The sequence below is a fragment of the Acanthisitta chloris genome, unplaced genomic scaffold (genome assembly GCF_000695815.1).
Source record: "Acanthisitta chloris isolate BGI_N310 unplaced genomic scaffold, ASM69581v1 scaffold9902, whole genome shotgun sequence".
NCBI classification, from domain to species: Eukaryota; Metazoa; Chordata; class Aves; order Passeriformes; family Acanthisittidae; genus Acanthisitta; species Acanthisitta chloris.
This window is the reverse complement of record NW_008663011.1, coordinates 227,229-251,484: the sequence shown is the minus strand read 5'-3', so window position 1 is coordinate 251,484 and position 24,256 is coordinate 227,229. Positions and strand designations below refer to the sequence as shown.

At 37.2% G+C, this 24,256-nt stretch overlaps 1 protein-coding gene across 1 annotated transcript in view; it reads left to right on the top strand.

Annotated features, from left to right (window-relative positions):
- Positions 1-22,291, top strand: part of BRD1 (bromodomain containing 1) — a gene marked incomplete at its 5' end in the record, with an annotated part of 40,065 nt that extends 17,774 nt beyond the window's left edge. Inside the window, 5 exons of the mRNA XM_009070807.1 lie at positions 11,178-11,313; positions 12,579-12,706; positions 15,174-15,283; positions 18,048-18,202; positions 20,396-22,291. Of these exons, the coding sequence (XP_009069055.1) occupies positions 11,178-11,313; positions 12,579-12,706; positions 15,174-15,283; positions 18,048-18,202; positions 20,396-20,579 (713 nt within the window). The remainder of the gene's footprint in view (positions 1-11,177; positions 11,314-12,578; positions 12,707-15,173; positions 15,284-18,047; positions 18,203-20,395) is intronic.
- Between the last annotated feature and the right edge of the window lie 1,965 nt (positions 22,292-24,256).

Genomic DNA, 24,256 nt, shown 5'->3' with positions numbered 1-24,256 from the left:
GGTTTTTTTTTTACCTACTTGTAAGCAATGTCGGGTTTTTGCTGTTGCTTAAGGATGCCTTGTTTTTTCTGTCCCTCACCATACTCCATCTCCTCAGTGTTTACCCTTTTCATGTCACTCCTGCATTCTTAGATGAAGAAGTTCAAAGGAAGTTCTAAAGCTTATCTAGTTAAGTAAAACCACACCTACTTGTTCCCTTGTTTCATTATTGTCATGGACTGCTTTTATTAGACCCTCCTGAATTACATTTGGAGTTATTGTGCTTGGCAGTTAGTTTCAAGAAAGGCACATACAGAGTACACTGACACACTACTTTATAAGTGTGATGTCCCATTTGTTGTTGGTTTTAATACATAATATAGTTATTGAAATGCTAGCTGTTTTCAGAATTAGGGGACTCTTGAACAACATTGCTTAACCCTCAAAGAGGACTGAAAGCAGTTCACTTTTAATACTCTGACCTGCCTTTATATGTGATTCTTTTAAACATGGAGCAATAATGTACTGTAATCTTAAATTTAAATTTCTTACTGTTCTACTAGGGCATTATTACATATATAGCACATCCGTCTTTGTAGTTGCTATGTGGAAACTGACAGCTGCATAGTGAAGAGATGTGTTTTAAAATTTCCTATAAATACTTGATGTGTCCTGGGTTTGTTTCATATGATATCTATCCATTTCAAAAAGAGGCCAGGTTGTTTTTACTTGAATTTTGTTCACATCAGAGATGGATGTGTGAATCTCAAAGATCGGGCATGTCAGATCTTAACTGTGACAAGTTCAGTGACCTTTTCAAAATATCCATCCTATACTTAACCTTGCTTTTTTGTTACAAAGATCAATCCTTTTTGTCAGGAAGTAGTTGGTGCAGTTATCGCAGCTGAGAAAAATGAAACTGATTGATGGATAGAAGGTAGATTGTACCATTACAAAATGGGCCTGTAACAGTTGTATATAGGTAACATGGCAAGTGGAACAAATGATTGGTTTAAGAAACCTTTTAAGCATTGTAAAATGGTAGATTAGGTTGAGATGAAATTTGCACGTGCGCTTGGTGTTATCAGTCACCTTTAAGCTTTCATAAATTTAGGTTAGTAATTCACAGTTACTGTGTTGGTGCACTTATTTTTTAATTAGAAACAAAGTGTTTAAAATACACTGTCCTAAAGCAATCACGTTAACTTATCATAGAGTTAGGATACCAGATAGTGATTATTATAGTGCAGTGTGTTGGTATTCTGTTATTTCTTGGCCAGATAACAGTAGCTGAAAATTTCAGTGAAACATGTAATTTACTTAGTACTTTTCCTTCCAGATACCCGTTTTTTCTCAAGGTACTAAAACAGATGTAAACAAATATTTATATCGTGGATCACTAAATTAGAATATTTAACACAGTGAAAATAGGGTTGTGGGGGGAGGCAGGAAAATTTATAATTTCTTAATACCTACTTTTCAGTTATCAGTATACGACAAATGCAGTTATACCTTTTAAAATCTGTTGGTGAATGTTGGGCTGACTGTTTCTGCTCGATTGCTACAGTGTGTTTGATGGCACTTAAGAACTGTCTGCAGGTAACCTATATATGGAGTCCACTTGCATTAGATAGAATTTAGTATTGTATTGATGACCACTGTTACTTAATTTCATTTGGTACAGTAAGGGTAGAGATTATGTCTGGGCTGAAATGGAACACCATTCTTTGAATTCTTCAGTACCTGATTTTTAATAAACCTTTGACTCTCTGGAACACAGATCAATTTGATTAAAAGTCAAGTTTCATATGTGCAGCATTCAGTTACTGTTCTCTAAATGGAGGAAATGAAAGTAAAACTTGCATATCTAAGAAACATATGCCCTCTAGGTAAATAACAAACTACACTAGAAGTTCCTTAGTGGAAAAAAAAATCAGCCAAATTGCTCTTCTGGTTAACATAGGCAGAAATGTGTGTGTGTGTGTGTGTTCATGAGTAAAGTGCAGTAATTGACTACATCTACTGACAGATCTGCAGTCCTGGTACTTTGAATTAAAACTATTATTTTGCTTTCTTTCCTTTAGATGCATAGTGATTGTTTCATGTGAAATTTAGTTGAGCACTTAGCAGTGCCCCAGAACTTCAGCTGCCTGCCTTGGGGCGGTTTGAAAACAAAAGAATTCAGGGTGTATATGCAAACAAAGTATTGTGGATTGTGAAGGCCTAAATCGAATTATCCTGTTTCAGTGTAGAGACATGAGGGCTATGGGTGCTTGACTGCTGAGCTGTCAGGATAAGCTTGCTTGGTTGTTTTTTTTTTAATGGATTGATAGGCCACTGAGAAACTTACGACCATTTGCTAAGAAAATAAAGCAAATTAAAGAGAGAAATTGAAAAAAACCCCACCACCAAGAAAAAAGCCACCAGAATGCTTCATTTCTCTGGTTTTTGATTCACTCAGGCTTTAGACAGGAATTCTGGCAGCTTTACTAAATGTTTTTCCAGTTTAATTTCTGGGAACATTTTGAGATACAGGGGCGTGGTTTTTTTTTGAAATACATGTAGAACTAAAAAAGTGCATAAGGCAGATGGAGATGGAAATTATACTAGTCAACACTTGCAGTGACACTTAAGAGAATAAATGTTCTTTTTGGGTTTATTTCATTTAAAGAATCATAATACTAACTTCCTTTAAAAATCATTTTCTTATATATTGGTTTATACTATTACAATAGAGGGAATTTTGAGCAACATAGTTGAGAATGGTGGGACTAGATAAACACCTGGATAGACTGAGGATTTATGCTTTTTTCAAGGCTTGCTCAGTCCGTACCTGCATAAGTTATATTATACATTAGTATTTTTGACATTTTTCTTGGGTCTTATACATGTTCATGTCTTTGAAAGTACCATCTCTTCGGTTATTTTTAAGATATTAATTGTTAATACTTAACTTAGAATTGCTGTGTTTTCTAAGATTAGCATTACTGAATCTTCTGTAGTGATAAATATTTCTAGATGCCCTTCTGTTTTTCTTGATGCTGCAGGAATTGTGAAGCCTTTTACTGTATTCTGGTACTTAATTTTTTTTTTAATACTTAGCTCATTTCTTGGCTCGGGTTTAGCTTTCTAAAAAATAAAATGTCATCGTCCCCTATGTGCTTCATCTGTGACATTTAAGACTATTTTTTCGTTGTGGTGCAGATGGTAAACAGAGAACTGTGGGATTTATTTAAGGTATATTAAAAATTAGTGAATTTGGAGATCCATCCAGTGAATTTGGAGATCCATCCTATGCTTATTATAAGTGTGTTCTTAATTTCGTCCTCGAATTTTGTTTTTCCCCTTCCCTCTGAAGCTGTTATAATACTGTTGTCACTCAGAAATTACTTCCTAACAGCATGTCATTGGAAAACATTGGAGATGAAAGCAGATGCTGAGAACTAACCTTCAGCTGATAAACATGGCTAAGTACTAAGTTCTGTAAAAAAATTCTGTGTTGAAGATAAAAGTATTTTAGGTCTGAGGGGAAAAAACCAACTATAGATTCATCTGATGAGGCACAAAGATATGAACATGCAAGTCAGCCTTTTGTTCAGTGCTGCCTAAAAATAGCAAAGCTGGGCTGGTATTTAATAGCTCTTGATTAGCTTCGCTTGACAACACTTCAAGCACTGTCAGGTTGACTGCATGGGCAGTGAAACATCTCTTGTATTGAAATTAGGAAGACTGGATTGGAAGCACTGTTAATTTTTGCTAGGCTGGAATGAATTTTTAGTATGATGTTGCAGACTCTAGAAGGATTCAGATCATGCACTTCCTCAAGTATGGTGCAAGCTATCGTAGAAGGAACTGTAAGCACAGGATCTTTTATATTGAGTCACATGAAGTTTTAATCTCCCTGTGTGAAATACCTCTTGAGGTACAAACTGCCTGGAAGATTAGGACCAGAATTGCAGCTGTGTAACTTAATGAAGTAGTGCAAAGACTTGCAGTTGGCTATGGTGTCCTGTGTGTTGTCTCAGAAGTGGCAGATCCCTGGTAAACATTTCTGCCTTGATTGATCTTTCAGGTAGCAACTTCAGTTTCAGTTTCGGTTCCTTGTCCTAGAATAGGGCACAAATTAAGAAACATTTTTTCCATATGGCTGTAAAAGGCAAATGGTAAATAGTTTAATTTTTAATACAGTAGGATTGCTGGACATGCTTCAGAGCTCTGAAGTTCCCTGTCTGCCTCCATTTCTTTGCATACCATACCCAAAAATTGTGTTTGCACAATCACAGGGAAACCCTTACTTTCAGACAAGAAAAAAATGTGTTGGTAAAAGCTCTGTGTAAAATCCTTTAGACAGTAATTTATGAAAGTTAATTCCATTTAGGAATAGTTCCATTTAGGAAGTGGAACAGCCTGCTTTTGTAGGTCCTGCTGAGCTGCTCTGAAGGACTGCTAGGAGCTAGGTTTTTCCCTGCAGTATATTGCTAAATAATTATCCTCTTTTTTCATTATATAAGTTGAGAATTAAAATAATCTAAAGTTTTTAATATATCTCTTAAGGTTTTGTTCATTTATATCGGGATTTTTTTAGGCAAGAAAGTAGAAATCTTCAAATGGAGAAGTGTAAGCATATTTTTATTCTAAAGGATCTTTATTTCCTGCATTTGTGCATAAATCAGTAAAAAGTGTTTGGAAAAAAGATTCTGACCTTAAACCTCTTAACCAGTCTTAGCCAAGGTTATTAGAAGCAAACAGTCCTAAATATTCCTGACTTTCTGTAGTAATTTCTTGGATCCTGAATGACATAACATTGATCTATGTGTGATTCAGGCACTTTAAGCTTGTGTTTTATGGTCATCTCTGTATGTTTTATATGTCATAAATTAGATAAACCAAAGCTGACCAAAGAATTCAGTTTGTATACTTGTAAATTCTAAAAGTTTTGTACATGTAGTTTTTAGTGGCGTTTTCCACTACACCTCTACTGCCATCAGTCTTTTCTGTACCACTGGAACAGCTGATAATGCCTTAGAAGAAGTTGTAAAATTTTTTTTGAGAAACATTTCTGCTTGTATGCTCTTTTTTCCTTTCAAATTTTTCTGGAATATTTTCAAACTCCTCCACTAGTGTTGCCTCCCACTTGTGCATTTTAAAATGTCTTGAACAATCATCCTACAGTACAGTGTTCCTATTATTGTAGTGCAGAGAGTAACATACAATCCTTATCTTATGGAAGATGTACTTCTTAAATGTTGATTACTTTTCCTTTCTGTTGTGTAACTCAGATTCCGCTGTTATAGCAGAATCTCATCTGATTAGCCAGAGACACTTATTCCCAGATTTGAAGAAAATTAGTAGTTGCAGGATGAATTCTTAAGTGTTCTGTTGGAACCCATCAAACTGACCATGCAGTGAGCCACCAGACTGTATTTATTCGTTATGTGTTACTTAAACCTTTAAAGGTGAAATTTTTCTGGTTAGCATCTTGAGAAAACTGCTGTTTCCTGTGTAGATACCACATCATGGGCTCACAATGAGCTTTCTTTTCTGTCTTTAGTCACGACCAAATTTTAAGCAAGTTTAAAAAAATTTATTTCCAAGGGGTCTCTTCACACCAGGCTTTGTCATCATCTTCATCACGAGTCCAGTGAAGGGTGATGAGGCTCATTAAAGGTCTAGAGAACTTGTCACATGAGGAACAGCTGAGGAAGTTGGATTTGTTCAGCCTTGAGAAGAGACAGCTCAGTGGTCACCATGGCTTTCTACAACTACCTCAGAGGAGGTTGTAGGGAGGTGGGGGCGTGCTCTCCTCCCCTATTCCCTCTAGTGAGATGGCATGAAGGGGGAGAGCACTAGAGGGAATGGTCATAAACTGAGACAGGAGAGTTTCATATTAGATGTTAGGAAAAATGTTTTCCCTGTTGGGGTGATTAGGCACTGGAATAGGTTGCCAAGGGAGTTGGTGGAGTTACCATCCCTGGAAGTGTTTGAGGTGTCTGGATCTGGTGGATGTGGTTTAGGAGTCACAGCTGAGTGGCAGGTTAATGGACTTCATGATCTTGGAGGTCTCTTACAACCTTGATGGTTCTATGATCTTTGTGAGTAACTGGCTCTCATTTTGTCTGCATACTGAAGACTGTTTTAAGCACTGTAAACTTTGGTGTGTTCAGATATTCATCTGTGTATTCTGAAAAGAAGAATTGTGTTTAATATTCTTACTGCACTCCAGAATTGACTGTGGGAAGTAGACATTTATAGGGTTACTCTGAGGTTCACTTTGTAAAAACTTCATGAATGCCTTCCTATTGTTGCAGTATGCCCATTTTCTAGGTTTGCATTTTTAAGAATACAATAACTTCTGCTTACTTACTACCTTAAAGCATTTCTTTATCCTGTCTCTGCATACTTGTATATGTAAATCTCCCAAAACCTGTGACATTTCCTTTCTTACTCTTACTGAAGGGACTTTTAGATATATTCCTTAACCGTGTTCTTTATGAATTTCTTGCACACGGCAGGTGTATTCTGAGCTTTCAATGACTTTCAATAGTTTCTTTTTCGAAAAAGAGACCTGAATCAAAGTGAGACATTTTATTTAGATTGTCCCTTTTTGAAACTTTTGCTGAGTGTTAGTGTTAGAATACATGGGACACTTGTGCCATTCTCACTGTCTCTGGATGCTGCTGTAGGGATGGCTTATTTATTTGAAAGCTCTGTTTCCTGTCAGAGGGACTTAATGGCTTTTTCACTGTCTTCCAGGTTCTCATATTAACTAATATCATGCTGGGTATTAATCTCTTTGGATCCTAATTATTTTCTGTTATCTTCAACTTGGAATGGAATTCAATTAAATGATCATTTTGGAACGCAGAAACTTACATTTGAAGTAATAATTTTGGATCGTGTTGGAGAAACCATCCATCCTTAAAACAAAAATCAAATAGAAATGAACACTCTTGGAGGAAGTCTTTGGCATATATGAAACTATGCTCTTCATTCAATTTATTGCCCCATTTCCGTAAGTTACGAAGTTGTACGTGTTGTAGTATATGTGCCACAAATTGGTCGCAGATTTTTGCCAGTCCGAACGTTCTATTTCCAGAGCGTGTTCTCGCAGAGCAGATTAGTTAAGAATGCTATATTTCCATCCTCTCTCCTTCGCAAAAAACAGTCTCATCTTCCTTGGAGGAGTGAAGCATACAAGAAAAATGTTTATTTTTAGTGAAATACACATTTTCCTTTAATGTATGTATATTTTACTGCAGACTAACATCACTGGTTCTGGGTAAGTGTACAAGTCAGGACTCGATTAGTCCTTACTTGGTAAAATAAACCTAAATAGTGTTATATAAGTGCTGGTGTACTGCGTGCCTGCATTTTTTCAAATGCTCCCACTTTTTTTAGTGGTTGAATCTCAGCTGTTCAGCTCTAGTTTTATCGCAGCACTTCGTCTTATATTTAGATATGCTTGGTTTTGCATCAAGCTATGCGTTGTAGTTTTAATTGCTGTAGAATAACTTTGTACAAGCTCTGCTTCTTGATTTTTGTTTCAGCAGAACCATAAAATGGGGTTACAGTCTGAAAAGCACAACTCTGTGTTCTGTGGCAGCATTTTGTGCATTGATGGAGCATGCTGTGCTGGCCCTTCAACTATCCTGAGTTTTGTTCTCTCTTTTTTTCTGAACTTCTGCTGTCTTTTGGGAGTTGCCTTTTCTTTCTTCCATTAATTTGGTATGGCAACAAGATTCTAACTTGCTTGATGTAGGCAGTCACTGAAAGCTTTAATTGCAGTTTAAAAACAAATTGCTACTGTTCTAAAGTTAAAAGTTTGCCTGGTAGTGTTCAGTGCAGTGAGAGACCTGTGGAAGAGTATCAAGCTGATCAACTTTGCCTTACCTTTTTTCTGCTTAGTTTACAGTTACTAGCATTTCTTTATTTTTTAAATGGTTGTATGTTAATATGCCATAGTTGGCATGACAGTAAATTTTCCATGTAAATTGAGGTTGAGCTGAAGCTTAGAAAAGGCAGTAACCCTGCATTTAGGGTTGGTAGCAGACTGCATTATTTGTGAATTCCCTTTTTTATTTTTTTTAATTGAAAAGTTGAGTTCTGCCTCTGAGAGTGAACTGCTTTTCTGAAGAAACTTAAGAACAGAGGGGGAAAAGAAAAAGAAATTATCCACTAATGAAAGGTTTTTAGTTTGATGTTTAGGTCACATGTCAGTCAGGGGTGTTGGTGAGGGGATATGTCTAACAAGTTCTGTACCTGATGTAATAAAGTCTTGCTTCATGTGCCTATACATTTGATGTAACAAAATCCTGTGCTCTTGGGAAATGGCTCATAGAAGTTGGTTGCAAGCTTACCCAGGCTGCTAGTTCGCAAAAGCAGAATGAGTTACTTGTCCCATGGGTTTTCTTTATTTGACCTCCTTCGTCATAGCTTCTGATTCAATAAAATACAAAATCCTTAAAGCAAATGGAGATCTTTAATCTCGCTTATCCCCGTAGCTACAGGACATTGGGTGTTTCATAATTCATGGGAGAAAAAAGTTTTATAATGAACTAAAAAACCCCTAATTCCCAGTTACAGCATATAAATGCAGTGTATCTGATTATTTTCTGCACATCAGTGGTACCATAAAGCACTTAAATTTTATTGACTGGATTTTTCTGGCAAGCTACAAGGTCACTTGGGAACTTCTGCATCTGTGACTAGTTATGAGTGTGTTTTATTTAAAATAAGCATTGAGGTATTCCTTTCTTAAAATGATGCCTATTCCTGATAATTTCTGAAAACTGAACTGTATAAACTTGTCTCATGGACTGCATAAGCCCCTGTCATTTGGAGCTTGATATTTAGGCCTGTTGCTCTTGCTGATAGCCTGCATGTTCTCTAGTTCCTGAAGAGACAAAAATGTGTCTGAGAAGCTCTGAATTATTTTACGTTTTAATATTCCTTATTTGTAAGATAGGGTTTTGGGGCTTTTCCCCCACTTGTCGTAGTTTAACCCCAGCTGGCAACCAAGTACCACCCAAAAACTTGCTTACTTCCTTGCTCTCCCCTCCCCTCGTGGGATGGAAGGAGAATCAGAAGAAAGGTATAACCTGTGGGTTGAGATAAGAACAGTTTAATAATTGAAACAAAGTAAAATCTAATAGTAGTGCTGGTAGAAAAAAAGAGGAATGTAACCCAAAAGAAAGAAGTGATGCACAACACAAGTACTCATCACCACCGACCAATACCCAGCCCAGTTCCTCAGCAGTGATCAGTTGTGTGTCTCTGTTGCATTCCTTGTTTCTCAGCATCAGCATTCAGGTTGATCACATGATTGCTTTGCCCAGTGCTTTGCTGAGAGTTATTTCATTACTATGACCACATTTTTCTTGGTACTGACTTGGTGACAATAAGAAGAAACCATTGGAAGAGACTGAGAGCACCAAGTGGTCCATTTTGGTGACAGCACAGTCATAAACTGATGGAAGTAATAAAAATATGAAGCCTTTTTTCCTGGATGCACACACACATACAGAACCAGAATATGTAGACGTACGTACCTAAGTCATAATTGGCTTAGATATGGTCAAACGTTTTATACTTGCTCTTACAAGAATGAAACTGGTATTTCCTTCTGCTTTTACAGTGAATTGGGAACCTGAACATTGCTCTGGTTCTGGTAGTAGTCATTACTTGATTCATCTTAAAACGGCACATTCTATCTGTGATCTGACTTTATAATTTAACAGACACTCTTAAATTAATGTTTACATTGTCAACTAAACGACAGTGAAAGAGAGCAAGTATCTGTAAATCTTCCAGAACATTCGGTATATTGTCTTTTTTCTCTTAAAACTCTAAAATGCTGTTGATAATCCAAATGGAAGGACTCCTGGGGTGGAGGGGGAAAAAATCCCAAGTTACATTATGGAAATGCCTTGTTAAATGAATGGATTGTACAAAGTAACTTGCTAAGCTCAAGTTCCTTGGTTGTCAGTTGTCTTTGCAGATGTCTTGGTAGCAGACAGACTGGAAGAATTAAACTTAATAAAGGGAGTTCTGCTGTAATCATTTTATACTACAGTGCTCTATGGAGGGGCACATGTAGTACATAAGCTTATTATTTTCCTCTGTCTGAATGAACAAAGATCATGATGACCTTCAGGACTCTGGTAGTAGGATGGCTGGGATGGGTAGCTCGCTCTTGAGTTATGAGAGGTGTACTCAGAATTGAATTTGTGTTAAAATGTTATTGTCTTTGTAGCCCAGTTTGCAGTAGCTGAGTGCAGGCTGGTACCATTGCCCTTAGCCAGTGCATTTCTGATGGTGCTCTAGAGTCTGTGTTGTATTCTTTCCTTGTTAGTCCTAATGTCCACACGCACACCAGAAAGTCTTCTGAATGGTAACTTAAGCCTCTTCATATGTCTCTTTAATCAAGTACAGAAATGGCTTAATAAGGACTATACTGTTTGTGAGTTAGCAAACCCAGTCAGGATTGGCAGCAGCCCATTAAATCAGTAGCTTGTAATATAAAAGCCTTTTTAATGTTTTCATTACAATTCTGGAATTAAAATGTAATATCCATGGATGTATATAAACTTGTGCCAGGACAAGGATAGTAAAAATAGTAATGTGTATGTTATTGATTATTGGTCACAGAAAAGAGACAGGATCATGTCAGTCTGAATTTACTAAAATGGAAAGATTTCCAGGAAGAGCTAGATAGCATCAGGAGGAAATCTGTGCCAGCCTTTAGTTCTAGTGTTTGAAAAGGATTTTCAGTATTTCTTGGCTTAACGTTGTATTCAAATGAGTCTTTTGTTGCCTTGGTAAATCTGCCTGGTTTGTAACACTTTATTTCTTGGGGATTTTTTCTGAAGCTTCTGAAGCCTGGCTGTCTTCATAGTTGGAAACATTACATACAGAGACTGATTTGATGCTGCCTTTGGCATTTCCCATGTTACAATCTTTTTTTCTTAATGTTACCTAAATGTTCATTGTGTCTTTAAAACCTGAACAACAGGAACCTCCTATTTATAATACTGTGGTTTGAAATGAAATATTTTGTTAATATTCATGTTCTTTTTTTATCAAATCAGAATACTCGAAGTACAGAACAATAATGATACACTGTGTGAATACAAAGTGTTGTTAATGAAGATGGTGCAGTTTCCAGTTTGATGCAGTTTATTTTTTGTGTTATGCTGCAGGTCTGTCAAATGGTTTTGGAGATGGAAGTAAAGAGAGAGCATTAGATGATACTCCAGGAAGAAAAGTTGAACCTCGTCGCCGCTGTGCATCAGAATCTAGTATTTCATCTAGTAACAGTCTCTTGTGTAACTCAAGGTAAAACAGTAAATCTGAAATATAAATTTGAGACCATGTATCAGTTTTCTGTACTGCTTGTGACCCACATTGGAGGATTGTATAAATTTTGGAAAAAGGAGTACATTTCAGTTTTCTCAGTTGTGTGTCAGACCTGAGATACCTTTCAGGATTGCTGATATTCTAGTGTTGAATTCAGGGTACTGTAGATCCAGGCAGTTACACTTAATAACTGCCTATGCTTCTCCTGCTGTGTATAGATACATATACACATCTATACGTACAGTATCTTGTTTTAATTGCCTTCCTAATCCTGACCACTAAAAGTGGATGAGGGGAAGTGAGAAGCAATTTACAAAGCAGAGTCTTGTACACAGGAAAGGTAAATTCAGTAGCTTTGGAACTGTAGGTTATCAGTCTGTGGGTTACTGGCTGCTTACTGCAGTGATAATAGTACCTGTATGTACAGCTATTTGCTTTCTCTCTGTGGAGTCTGTTGTTAAAGACAGGACTGTCAGAATGGTCACCTCTGCCACTGTTGATAAATATGTCTCCATCACTAATGGTGCATCTTCCAAAAGAGCACTGATCTCAGGGTAAAAGTAGTTGTCTCCAGTCCTGGACTATGAGGATGGGACATACATGAGTATAGGGTGAATATATTTGAGAAAAAAGGAAGGCTTGATTCATGTGTTCAAGTTAAGGAATGGTGTTGGTGCAGTCATGTTGAGCAGGCTTTCAGAAACAAAGATAAATTCATACTGCATCTCTTGTAAATGTGATCTTCTAGATCAAATTGTCAGTATAATTGCTGTTCACATTCTGTGATTTCTTAAAGAAAACTCAAGTGTGCAGGGAACAAATTCCCCATTTTGTGTATAGGAACTTCAGATTTGAAATACTCAAATTTGTAGTGAAAAATGAAAGAATAGTTGTGTTTCCCATACAGTGGAATTGTTGGAGCAGAGGAAACATGTTTTCATTTTCCCAGTATCCAGTGTAGCACTGAAGACAAAGCAGGTTCTCTCATTTGTGCACACCTCTCAACCTGTACAGCAGTGGAGGTGCAGCTGCACACCATTTGCCTCTTGCTGATAACCAGGCAATTCTGTGCGTGAACATAACCAGGGGGTTTGGCTTTTCTGGTTTGGTTTGTGTTTGTCAACTGAATTTATTTTTAGTGCTTGCTGCTCTTATTTTACTGATAATATTGAAATAATTTTTCAAAGTTTTTCTTTATCGTGAACAGTGTGAATTATCAAGTAATGGTTTTAATACTTCCATAGTTTTAGCCTACCAAAGTGTGGTAAAGGCAAACCTGCTCTTATACGAAGACACACACTGGAAGACCGAAGTGAATTGATATCATGCATTGAAAATGGAAACTACGCCAAAGCAGCAAGAATTGCAGCTGGTAACTATAAATTATATATATTCTTAATATATTGTATAACTATAATTTCATCCATTTATTTGCCAGATTCTAGCATTCTTATTTTCACTGCTTAAGTTTAAGCATTCTGCAAGTGGTGTTGATAGCATTGCAGAAAATACTGGTTTCTGGTTTTGACTCTTTAAAGACTTTTTAAAAAGAATAGTACCCAATTCTGATTTTAAGTAATAAGTGGTGTGTAAAGTGATCAAGCTACTTTAGTAATAAAAACAAAACTTGGCCTGAACTACTCTTTGTGGTTCTGACAATACTTCTTTTCCTCAGGCCTTTCAGTTTAGGATTTACTCCTTATATACTGTTCTGCAGAGATGTGTTTAGCAGATGGGTAAGACATAGTCTGTTTTGATTCAGGAAAAAATTGAAATTGGAAAGAAGTGGAAGTTTATAGGGATGTAGAGGATATGTTTTACACCTTTTTCAACATTTTAATTGCATTACAAGATTTAAGTAGGTAATCTCTTCCATAAGTAGGTTTCTTCTGTGTGATATGGTTCTCCCCCAGTGAAAGTGGGCATCAGCCTTGCAGTGTCCAGCAGACCTTTGTGTAGTCTCTGACCTTACAGCTCTTCTTCTCCTCATCCTGGGTGTTCCTTGTCCAGGACTTGATGTCTTTCTGGTGCTTTTATCTGACTCTGCCTTAGTCTGTTCTTTCCTCCCAATGTGATCAGTTTTGTTGTGCTTTCTTTCAGCTAATTTGTTTTCAGCTAGTGCTTCATTTCTTCCAGGTTTAGTAACTTTGTTTTCCATATGGGAGTCTCTTATACAGGACTTAACCTTTTTTGTTTGTTTTTCTTACTCTGCCCTGAGTAGGCTTATATTAAACACTTTCTACATAGAGTTCCTATGTCTGGTTTTTTGTTGGTTTTTTTTTGTTTGTTTGTGATGGAGTAGTAACCCCCTATTATCTTGTGGAATAAATTCTGACTGGGAAAAATTCTGAGATCGTTTCTTTGTATGCACCTGAGAAGTGTCTGAGTCTGGCTGCATGCATCCTGTCAGATTGTGTATGACTTTCTACTCTGCATTACAATACCATTTTCTTTGCAGTTGAAGGTTTGTTTTCCTTGTTAGCTTTCCTGAAGAAGAGGACTTGTACTGGTTTTATGTACCAGATACAGTTCTATATATACTTTTCAAAACCGTCTGTGTATGAGGAATGCATTAATCTGAACCCTCATGGATCTTTCTGACTGCCTTGTGAATATTTTGCAAACTGTTACTAATAGAGCAGAGAAGTAGCAACTCAGCATGAAGAATGATTGAACTAATTTTTTTATGTGATCACTTTAAACACTTTCTTCTTGCTATTTCTACACTTTAAAAAGTCTTAAACCACTTTTTTTCCCCAGTATTTTTTGTAGTGTCAAGATAGAACATGTATCTGCATGCCACATTTTATTATAAATAAGCATTGCCCATTTTAAATGGGAGCAGATTGAGAAGAATTGAGGAATACATTTTATTTTGGCACTTAGAGAGCTACTTCTCTCAAGTATTGCCTTGCTGCTAAAAGAAGGTGAAAGTGCAACCTCTGAGCTGTATTTTGGTACCACATTTCCCCATATAAGAGCCACCTTGTCTTTGCAGCATATGAACTTTGATAAGCTTCTCCCTTTTGACCATTGTCTCCTGCCCAGTCTCTTGACCACTGTATCCCTCTGTGTCCAGGGGCCAGTTGTGGTTTTGATTGTCTTGAAAGACTTAAACCTGTCTGATGCTTCAATCCAGTGGTGAGCAACAGAGAAGAAAAGGGAGGATTCTGGTAGAAGTGCACAGTAGCAAAAACTGAGGTTTCTGTTATGCTGCTTCATGAGAAGAAATAAACCCCTATTGCAGCTGCTTCCTGGAACCCTACTGGTCTTTCTGAGCTTTGCTTCAGGAAAGGGCTGGGCAGAGAGACCAAGAGGGCTTGTTAAAAATAAACAGAAATTAAAATGCAGGTTAGAATTTATGCATAATGGAAGGGTGTACCAGACAAGTGTTGGAAGTTATTAGGTGCTCCTCTCTCTATGGCTGTCCAACATTTTGGAAACATACCATGAAACTTGCATCTTCAATACCATCACCTCTCTGACAGGATTGTTATCGTAGTTTTAAAATAAACTGCTGGTTGGGGTACTATAATTTTGTTTTCTTTTTAGGATTCTTAAAGGGAAAGGATTATTAGAATTTGGCAAATACTTTCTAAGAGCTAAGATTTTTAAGATATGCTGTTTCTAGAAGTGTCTAAACCCTTATTCTTTATCAGTAGTCTTGGATTAAAGTACTAGTATCATGTATAGAGCTGTTATGAACCCTGCCTGCTTTTTATTGGCATGGTGGTATTGGTATTTGGATTCTAATGATCACGAGCTATTGATGAGGAAACCAAGAACAGCAGGTTTGTCTCATTCTGGAACATTTTAATTTCTTATTTATTTGTTCTTAGAAGTTGGGCATAGCAGTATGTGGATTTCAACTGATGCTGCAACATCTGTTCTTGAGCCTCTAAAAGTAGTATGGGCCAAATGCAGTGGATATCCCTCTTACCCAGCTCTGGTAAGTACACAACTTCCCATCAGTACACCAGTGGTGCTGTTTCTGGTCTGAAAATACTGTGTGCAAACTTAAGGTAGTTGATAATTTCCCACTCAGGTCAAATAAAAGGGTCTTATTCTGCCCTCTTAACCATACATGGAGTTTGTAAAGTTCTTGCAGTATCAGACTTTGAGTCAATAATCTCTGCTACCCAGCCTGTTCTTTGAGATGTGCAGTACTTCTGTGTCATGGTTTAACCTCAGCTGGCAGCTATGCCTCACACAGCCACTTGCTCACTCCTGTGGTGGGATGGGACAGAGTTGGAAGAGTAAAAGTGAGAAAACTCATGTGTTGAGATGAAGACAGTTTAATAGGTAAAGCAAATGCTATATGTGCAAGCAAAGCAAAACAAGAAATTCATTCACCACTTCTCATGGGCGGGCACATGTTCAGCCATCCCTGGGAAAACAGGGCTTATTACATGTCATAGTTACTTGGGAAGGCAAATGCCATCACTCTGAATGTCCCTACCTTCCTCTTCCTTCCCCCAATTTTAAATACTGAGCATAATGTCGTGGTATGGCATATCCCTTGGGTGAGTTGGGTCAGCTTTCCTGGCTGTGTCCCCTCCCAATTCCTTGTGCTGCACCTGCAGCCTTCTCACAGGTGGAGTGCTGCAAGAAACAGAAGAGGCCTTGGCTCTGTGTAAGCATTTCTCAGCAATAACAAAAACATCTCTGTATTATCAGCACAGTTTTGAGCACAAATCCAGAACACAGCTCCATACTAGGAGCCATGAGGAAAATTACCTCTATCCCAGCTAAAACCAACACACCTGTCTCGGTAGCCTTTGTTTCTGAATTCATTATTATTTTTTAAAGGTCTAATTGAATAAGGATTTCACAGACATCTTGTTAATGTTGGAATCATAAGATATTTTGTGCTGCAAAATGAATATAAAAATACTTTGATTCTTTAAAGAAACAAGTATCTTGGTAGAGTTGGAATAAATTGGTTGCAGCCAGTTGTACTGGAAGCTTTAAAGCTGTTATGCTCACTTCGTCTTAGGAGAAATAGACGCAGTGCTACTTAGATCAAAGCTTGCAGAGAAAACGTTGATAAAGTGTTTGGCTTCAGGCATTTGGGGTTATAGAAACAGTTCACACAGTTGGGCTTGGTTTATATAATAGACTGGAAAATCATGACATATATGTATGCTGAGGACATCAGGAGGTGCAATAATACAAACTCGGGTTGAAACCTCTGGAGGTGGCATTCAGAGCACTTGAGTTTAAGTGCCCTCAGCAGGTGACTCAAACACACTTGGGTCAAATGCTGAAAATTTATGATTTGATTGTCTCTTGAATGGTGTTAGCACTTTAGTGTTAAATATAAGCTGATCAAGACCAAAGGGCTCCTTTTCTGTCCACTCCTTTATGTCACCACTGGTGTTTCCGAGTGTGGGATGAGTTGATTGAGGAATTAAGCCCCAGTCAAGAGAAGAAGGTTCTTCTCCTGATCTCTACAAACTCCCCACATCATTACCTTTCTGTTTATTGAGTTCCCATAATCAGTTTACTGTGGATTAAGGTGAGTGTGAGTGTGGTTGCTAGAAAATCAACAGGAGTTTGTAGAGTAGAAGATGGGTGGAACAGGCATGGAGTTAACCTTTCTTTGGTGGAAGCTGAGCACTTGGTAATGCTGTGATCTGCCTGTAAAGGAGTTTTTCCATCAATCTGATTAGTTTAATGTTAGCAGCTTCTTCCCCCCTCCATCAACCTTTATTTAGAAAGTGTGACTGTTTATTGCATGTTTTGCTGAAGACTGTGTTATAAAATGGATATGCAAGATATCTGAAAGTGGTAATACCTATTTTTTCTCTACAGATTTTGAGTGTGGGGTTTGTATTTTGCAGAAATACTTAGTTGTTTCTTTAAGGTATATTTCTGCCCCTGTACGCGGTGCTGGTGAGGCCACACCTTGAGTACTGTGTGCAGTTCTGGGCCCCTCAGTTCAGGAAGGATATTGAGGTGCTGGAGCAGGTCCAGAGAAGAGCAACGAGGCTGGTGAAGGGACTCGAGCACAAGTGCTATGAGGAGAGGCTGAGGGAGCTGGGGGTGTTTAGCCTGGAGAAGAGGAGGCTCAGGGGAGACCTTATCACCCTCTACAACTACCTGAAAGGAGGTTGGAGTCAGGTGGGGGTTGGTCTCTTCTCACAGGCATCTAGCAGTAGGACAAGAGGGCACAGACTCAAGCTCTGCCGGGGGAGGTTTAGGTTGGATACTGGGAAGATAACTCTCTCTGTAAAAAATATCAGGCATTGGAATGTGCTGCCCAGGGAGGTGGTGGATTCACCATCCCTGGAGGTTTTCAAGATGAGACTGGATGTGGCACTTAGTGCCATGGTCTAGTGACCACAGTAGGGTTGGACTTGATGGTCTTTGAGGTCTCTTCCAACCAGGTTGATTCTATGATTCTATGAAATTCAAACCCCAAAATTTGAGGCCAGTTAGGGCTTTTAGAAATCCTGGTTCAACTTTCTAATTCTGAAACCTACTTGTCACTCTCAAAGTTGTGCTAAGTGAAATTCAGGTGGGACTTTGAGAATGACTGATAGGTGTGAAAGTGCTTTTTTTCAGTGTTTTCAGTTAAATCTACCACTGTGCCTATTCAGCTTATGCCAAACTGTTGTGTGTAACACAGAGCCAGTTTATATCCACTGGTTGTTTAGTTATAAATTAGTAAGCTTTAAAAATTAGGAACTGTCTTTTTTTCTCTCTTCCAGATTATTGACCCGAAGATGCCTCGTGTTGCTGGCCATCACAATGGTGTTACCATACCAGTGCCACCTCTGGATGTACTGAAAATTGGAGAACAAATGCAGACCAAATCAGATGAGAAACTATTCTTAGTACTGTTTTTTGACAATAAAAGAAGTTGGTATGTTATTGAGATGTATTGTTTGATCCAGTGACATGAAGTTTTAAGAACGTGTATCTTTAGTCTAAAGGAAAATTGAAATGTTACCTTTCCATGGGTATCAGTTCTGTGGAAGTATCAACTGTAATTTTAAAATTTCATATTTGAGTCTGTTTATGGTCCAGGGCATATAGTCACTGAAAGTTACCTTTTTATGGTCAGTTTGGAAGAAAATAATAAAATTCATTAAATAGACTTTTGATTTGATTTTCGAGCTGGTTTCATTTATTGACCTATAAAATTGCTTCTTTGGCTAAACAGATTTTGTAAAGCTAATAGTCCAGCATTTCTCTCTGTCAGCCCTTCATCATTGCTGTCTGAATGACAGTGCCTTCCCACCCAGTCTGCTCTAGTGCCTTTTGCTTAAATTTTAGCCTCTCTTTAGTTAAATGCTTTATTAACACTTTCATTTGAAGTTTTGAGCCCTTTGTAATTTTTTTTCATGAAACCTTTCCTTTTTCCATTTATTTTGCTATCGGCAGTGTGCTGTGTAGAGCCTGAAGGGGGATAGTTCACACAATAAAACATTCTCTTTCCCATCCCCATGCTCTTTGGCTGTGGTGGGTTTGATTGGTTTTTGTGCTTTCACTGTGTTTTGGTGGTGGGGTTTTTCAATTTATTTTTTGTTGCTAGGGGGTTTTGGTGTATTTATTTGTTAGTGATGTTTTTTTCAATTTTTTTTATTTTTTTGCTAGACAGGGAAGCTTCTCATCTACCTTTTGTCAAACTATATATTTATTTTCTGCATTCTTCTTAATCCTTCTCTCCAGGTTTTCATAAAGGTCAGGCTATACAATCTTGTTGTATCTCAGTTTTTCTCTTGAATTTGCTTACCTTCAGATACCAGTTTCTCTTTAGCTAATTATATGTGATGTCTTGTGAAGCTGCCATTGTCCTGACTCTCCCTGTGCCAGTAGACTATTACCAAAATAACTTCTTCCCTAAAATTTATAACTGATGTTTGCTCTTCTGGTATAATCACAATTATCTCTGTTCTATAGTTGTTTTCTGAATTAATTGATACTTCTCCATGATCATCTCTGTTCAATTGCACAGGATTCCATGGGATCCTGCATTCGTCTGCCTTTGTTTACAGAGAGAACTGCATTTAAACATCCTTAGCATTCTCTTTCTCATTGTGTAATGCATGTTCTCCCTAGCTACTTCCTTCATAATTGCTGTGATTGCTTCTTGCTCTTGGGAGTCTTAAACCTTTCTGATTTGTCACCATATGCAGGTGATCCTAAATCTTGCAAATACTAGGCAAAGTTGTCTCTAATGGATACTCTCCATAGATGGGACAGGAAAAGGCTCAATACATTTTCCAGTTCCTTTCCTTTCCTCCCCTCTACCCTCACCCCAACAACTTATTTTGGTAATGGTTCATTTATCCTTATTATTTTGGCACTCATAACTCTTAACTCAGTTGTGTCTCTTTTACTCTTGAACCCTGGTCTGTGTTTTTCATGCATTTGCAGGGTGTGTGTCACCACCTTCAGTCTGTGGTAATAGCAGTGTCTGTCACTTGTGAATTTCCAAACAGTCATATTTGTTTCTTCTTCACTGCTTCTATCTGGAGGACTTGCCAAGCTTTCTATTAAAAATGCTTTCTTAAAACTTTCTCTGATCTGTATTAAAACTGATAATAGGTTAGGCTTCTGCTTTTCATGCTGATACCATACTGTGCTGTCTGTATCCTTTTACTGACTACGTTTTGTTTCAGTGTGTGTGCTCAATACAATAGGGCTGTCGTTCAGAGTGCTTTGAAGAAAAAGGATAGTTCAGGAGACAATTTGATTTCATTTAAAAGAAAATTTTTGAATAAAATGTGTCGCATCAGACCTGACTGTCTGTTTTCCATTTGGTTCAGCTCCAAATGGTCTCCCAAAGAGGTGTTTTTGAACAAAAGAATGGCTTCTGCCATTTGTTGGTTTGGGATTGCAGACTATAGTAGCATACTTTAATATTCATTAATTTACCTAATTTTTATTTTCCTTAGTATCTGTAGCTTAAGAAAACAGAATTGTGTTAAACGTGTATGAAAATGAAATTTGATTTATACTTTAAATATTTAGAATGCTATTCTAAACATTTCCAGACAAAATTCTTGAATGTATTCGATATTTAACAGATTTATTTTACCCTTTCTTACAGGCAGTGGCTTCCCAAATCCAAAATGGTTCCCCTTGGGATAGATGAGACCATAGACAAGTTAAAAATGATGGAAGGACGTAACTCAAGCATACGGAAGGCAGTAAGAATTGCTTTTGATCGTGCGATGAATCACCTGAGTCGAGTCCATGGAGAACCAGTCAGTGACTTCAGTGATATTGACTAGCAGAGATTCTACCAAGGCATGAAAAATACCACACAGACTTGAACTCTACTAATGAACCTCTTTGTCTAAAAGAATGTATTGAAGATACAACCCCTTAATTGTTGATTCAGTGGCTGAGTTCTGCAAACTTGAAATAGTTGAGCAATTCTTCTAAATCACCATTGCCATATTGATTAATGATTTTATTGTGTTGTAGATCGGAGGATTTTCCACTAAACCTGTTAAAATGTCTTGTTCATAGTGTTCATAATTGTACATAAATGTATATTCAACACTTAACTTATTCTGATTTTAGAAGTAGCTCTTTAATTCCTTTTACAATTTTGCTGGGGAGGGAGTTGGTTTTTGTTTCCATGCTTTTTACTTCTTTTTTTCTTTCTTTCTGAGGTTAAGTTACCTAAGCACCATCTTCCAGCTTCAGGTGTTTAGTGAATCTTAAAGCCTAATATCAAAATGGCATGAAATATATGTTTGCCTAAATCATATACAGTATGGTGCTGCTTGTATCATTTCTTCCTTGGTCTGTAGCTTCTGAAAAAGACTTCTGAATGTTTGTGTAAATTGTTGCTCTTTGCACAAAGTACCACATATTTAAGATTGATGTAAATTTACAATTACAAATATGTATTTTAAGAAAGGAAGTTGCATTATTTTGGAGGGTACTTTGTGAGAAAGACATCAATAAAAAGTTATACTATGTACATCACTTGCAAATCACCAAAAACACTCCATTGTTGCCCAAAATAAGTTTAAGATTGTTTTTGTTTTAAACAAACCTGGCTTAAAGCCTGCGAGCACATTATTTCTTTCAAAACCATATCCCATTTATCTCCCATTGGTTTAATTTTGTTGCTGTGTGTGCCTCCCTGTGTTTTATTTATTGTAGAAAATGTATTAATTTGCTTTATAATGAAAAATAAAATTGACAAATATATTGATATGCATTTTTATACAGGCACATGAGAAGACAACTTGCTTTGGGAGAAAAATGTATTGGAAATTGTATAAAATAACTTGATGGTTTGTGTGTAATTTGGTTTTTTGGTATCTTGTAATCCTTCGTTTCCAATGAGGGGATTTATGTAACTTTTAATTTAGAACACTTTGGTAGCAATAGAAACTTTGGATACATTTTTGTATGGTACATGTGATGTATATAGAATTAGTACTTTATTTTTATTTTTAAGAAGTAAAGCATTATGTTTGGGCAGGGGGAAGAAGGAGGGTGGGTTTCCAGAACTGCATTTTTATATTAAAAAGAAAAAAAAATAAAGTCAAGATATTGATTGTTGTAGCTACTTTATTCCTACCTTCACTGGGATACTGAATTTGTAACAATGAAAATGGCAAGGTATGTTTGCAATGTGATTTATAAATGGCTCCATTATTTATAAATGCACTGTGTTTGAACTCTTTTGCAGTGATATCGTAAATACTGTACCAAGTTATATAATATGAAACACCAAATAATGCATATGAATGCACGAAGTATTTATGCCCAGCTTTTTTATAAAGGATTAGCAAATACAGCAAAACCAGTACTTTTTAAATCTTTTTTTAAAACTTCATTGAATAGCATACTTCATTGTTAAACCTGCTTGAATCTTTATTTTAAAGGGACAATTACTTTTTAAATAGTTTTTAATGTTTTTATTCTCTATTGTTTGTAATACCCCCATAGAAGCTTGAAATAAAATTTCTTTCTCAACTGTAAATTTTGTCCTGAATTTAGCCCCTGAGATTTTGCTATAGTGCCCATTTTCTTACTCCATGACTGATGCTAGTGGAGGCACTAGGTCAAGAAGCTGATTGTTTTGTGGCATACAGTGTCGTCCTTACTGAGCCCTTCGCATGGTAGGTATTCAGGTTAGTTGAGACCAGTTGCCTGTGATGGACTCTAATGATTAGAGAGGAGTTGGATAAATTTCACAAATGATGAATTAAATAGTTTTCTCAATCTTGACAGTTAAACACAGCGTTAGAGGCAGTAGTGTTGGCAGGAGTCCTGGAAGGATGATCGAGGTGTGCTGCTCCAATAGGAACAACAGCCACAGCAGGTAGAAATAGAATACCAAAGTTTGCCATATAACCACACTCTTCTTTGAGGGAATGGAGTTTTAATTTGGGCAACACTGAGACAGTAAAACCACTTGTCATCTGTTAGGACTGCCTGTTAAGGATCTTCAGAAAAAGTACCCTGCATCAAACTATATTTCAGGCTGTTTCCACAAAATATACTCCAATATGGTGTGTGTGAAACTGGATAATGATCACAGCCTTCCTTTTGGCATGCAGAGAATGTTCAGGTTTTTTCTATCTTGGACCTTGGAAAGCTGAAATTGCAGTGCAAACAGGAGTTGGAAGATGCTAATTTGGAATTTCTATGATAAGAATGTTTATATCTGTGAAGCATGAAGTCCCAGTAACAATAAAAAGTATATCTGCCGTTACAAAATGATTCATTAGAACGCTTCCTACATTCTCTGGTGCTTCTGATACTAACAATATTGCAGGGGGGCAGAAGAGCTCCTCCATTGTAAACAAAAGCAGAACATTAATTTAATGACTCTGGAACAAATTTTTTAACCAGGCCTTCAGTGAAAACTAGTGTGAATTTTGCTCAGACTTCCATGTTTCATTTAATGGCTTTTCTCTTCAGAGGTGTCTCCGTCAGTTCTTGGAGAATAAAAAAGATGCTGCCTTCATCTTACAGGTGTCTCTGTGGACTGAAGAGAAACCTCAGCTGGAAAACTGATGAAAAGCATCCTAGCAAACCACAGTGTGTCTGCTTTTGATGAAACTGGCATGAAAGGCTAGGTTGATTTGTATATGTGATGGAAACTTCCAGGAATTCTTCCCAGATACTGCCTGAGAGGAGCAAGCAGTGGCTGCAGCTGTTCCTATACTCTTGTGATGAAGTTGAGCATTATCCTGTGGCTCTTGAGATGGGCTAAAGCCTAAAATAATTTCTCAGACTTGAGAGTCTTTGGTGTGACTGGTGTGTTTATAAGGGATTTCATACATACTTAGGAAAGGAAGTCCAAGCTCCAAAGCTGCTTTATTTCCAAATTGAAGGGCCTAACCAGGTACAGTAGTCAGATGAACAGTCAGAATGTGCTTTGTTACATTTTAGACCAGGTTCTTCCATGACGCTATTAACACAGTGGAAATTAGTATTCTAGTGGAGAGGGAAAAAAAAGGGAACACCACATTCTATCTTAACAATTTCTTGGGGAGTGTTTCAGTAGTAAATAGAGGGTGTAAGTTTGCATGTTCACTGCTCCGTTCTGGTATGATCCTTTCCTGCTAATAAAGGTGTACGAGACCTGCATCAGCAGCTGAAACTCTGTGAAAATGTGTTTTCTTGTATCAAAATGTGAGAAATGATGTTATAAATATTTAGGGAGGAAATGTGGATAGAGAATAATGTTTTTTAAAAGTGGTTTGTTACCAAACTGATATTTTGGGAATGCTTGTAATTTTTGGATCTTTTACACTAGAGGGAGCAATGCACACAGACCATCAACAAATATTCAGTTCTTTTTCAGAATGCTGCTATTAAAGCTTATTGCTTGTAAACAGTCGGGTTTGCTTCTAGTATTTGTAGTCTTATCAAAAGTAGCTTTCTCTGTTCTTGCTGCAAGTGGGCTAGTTTGGGAATGCTTATTTGTAGCTGT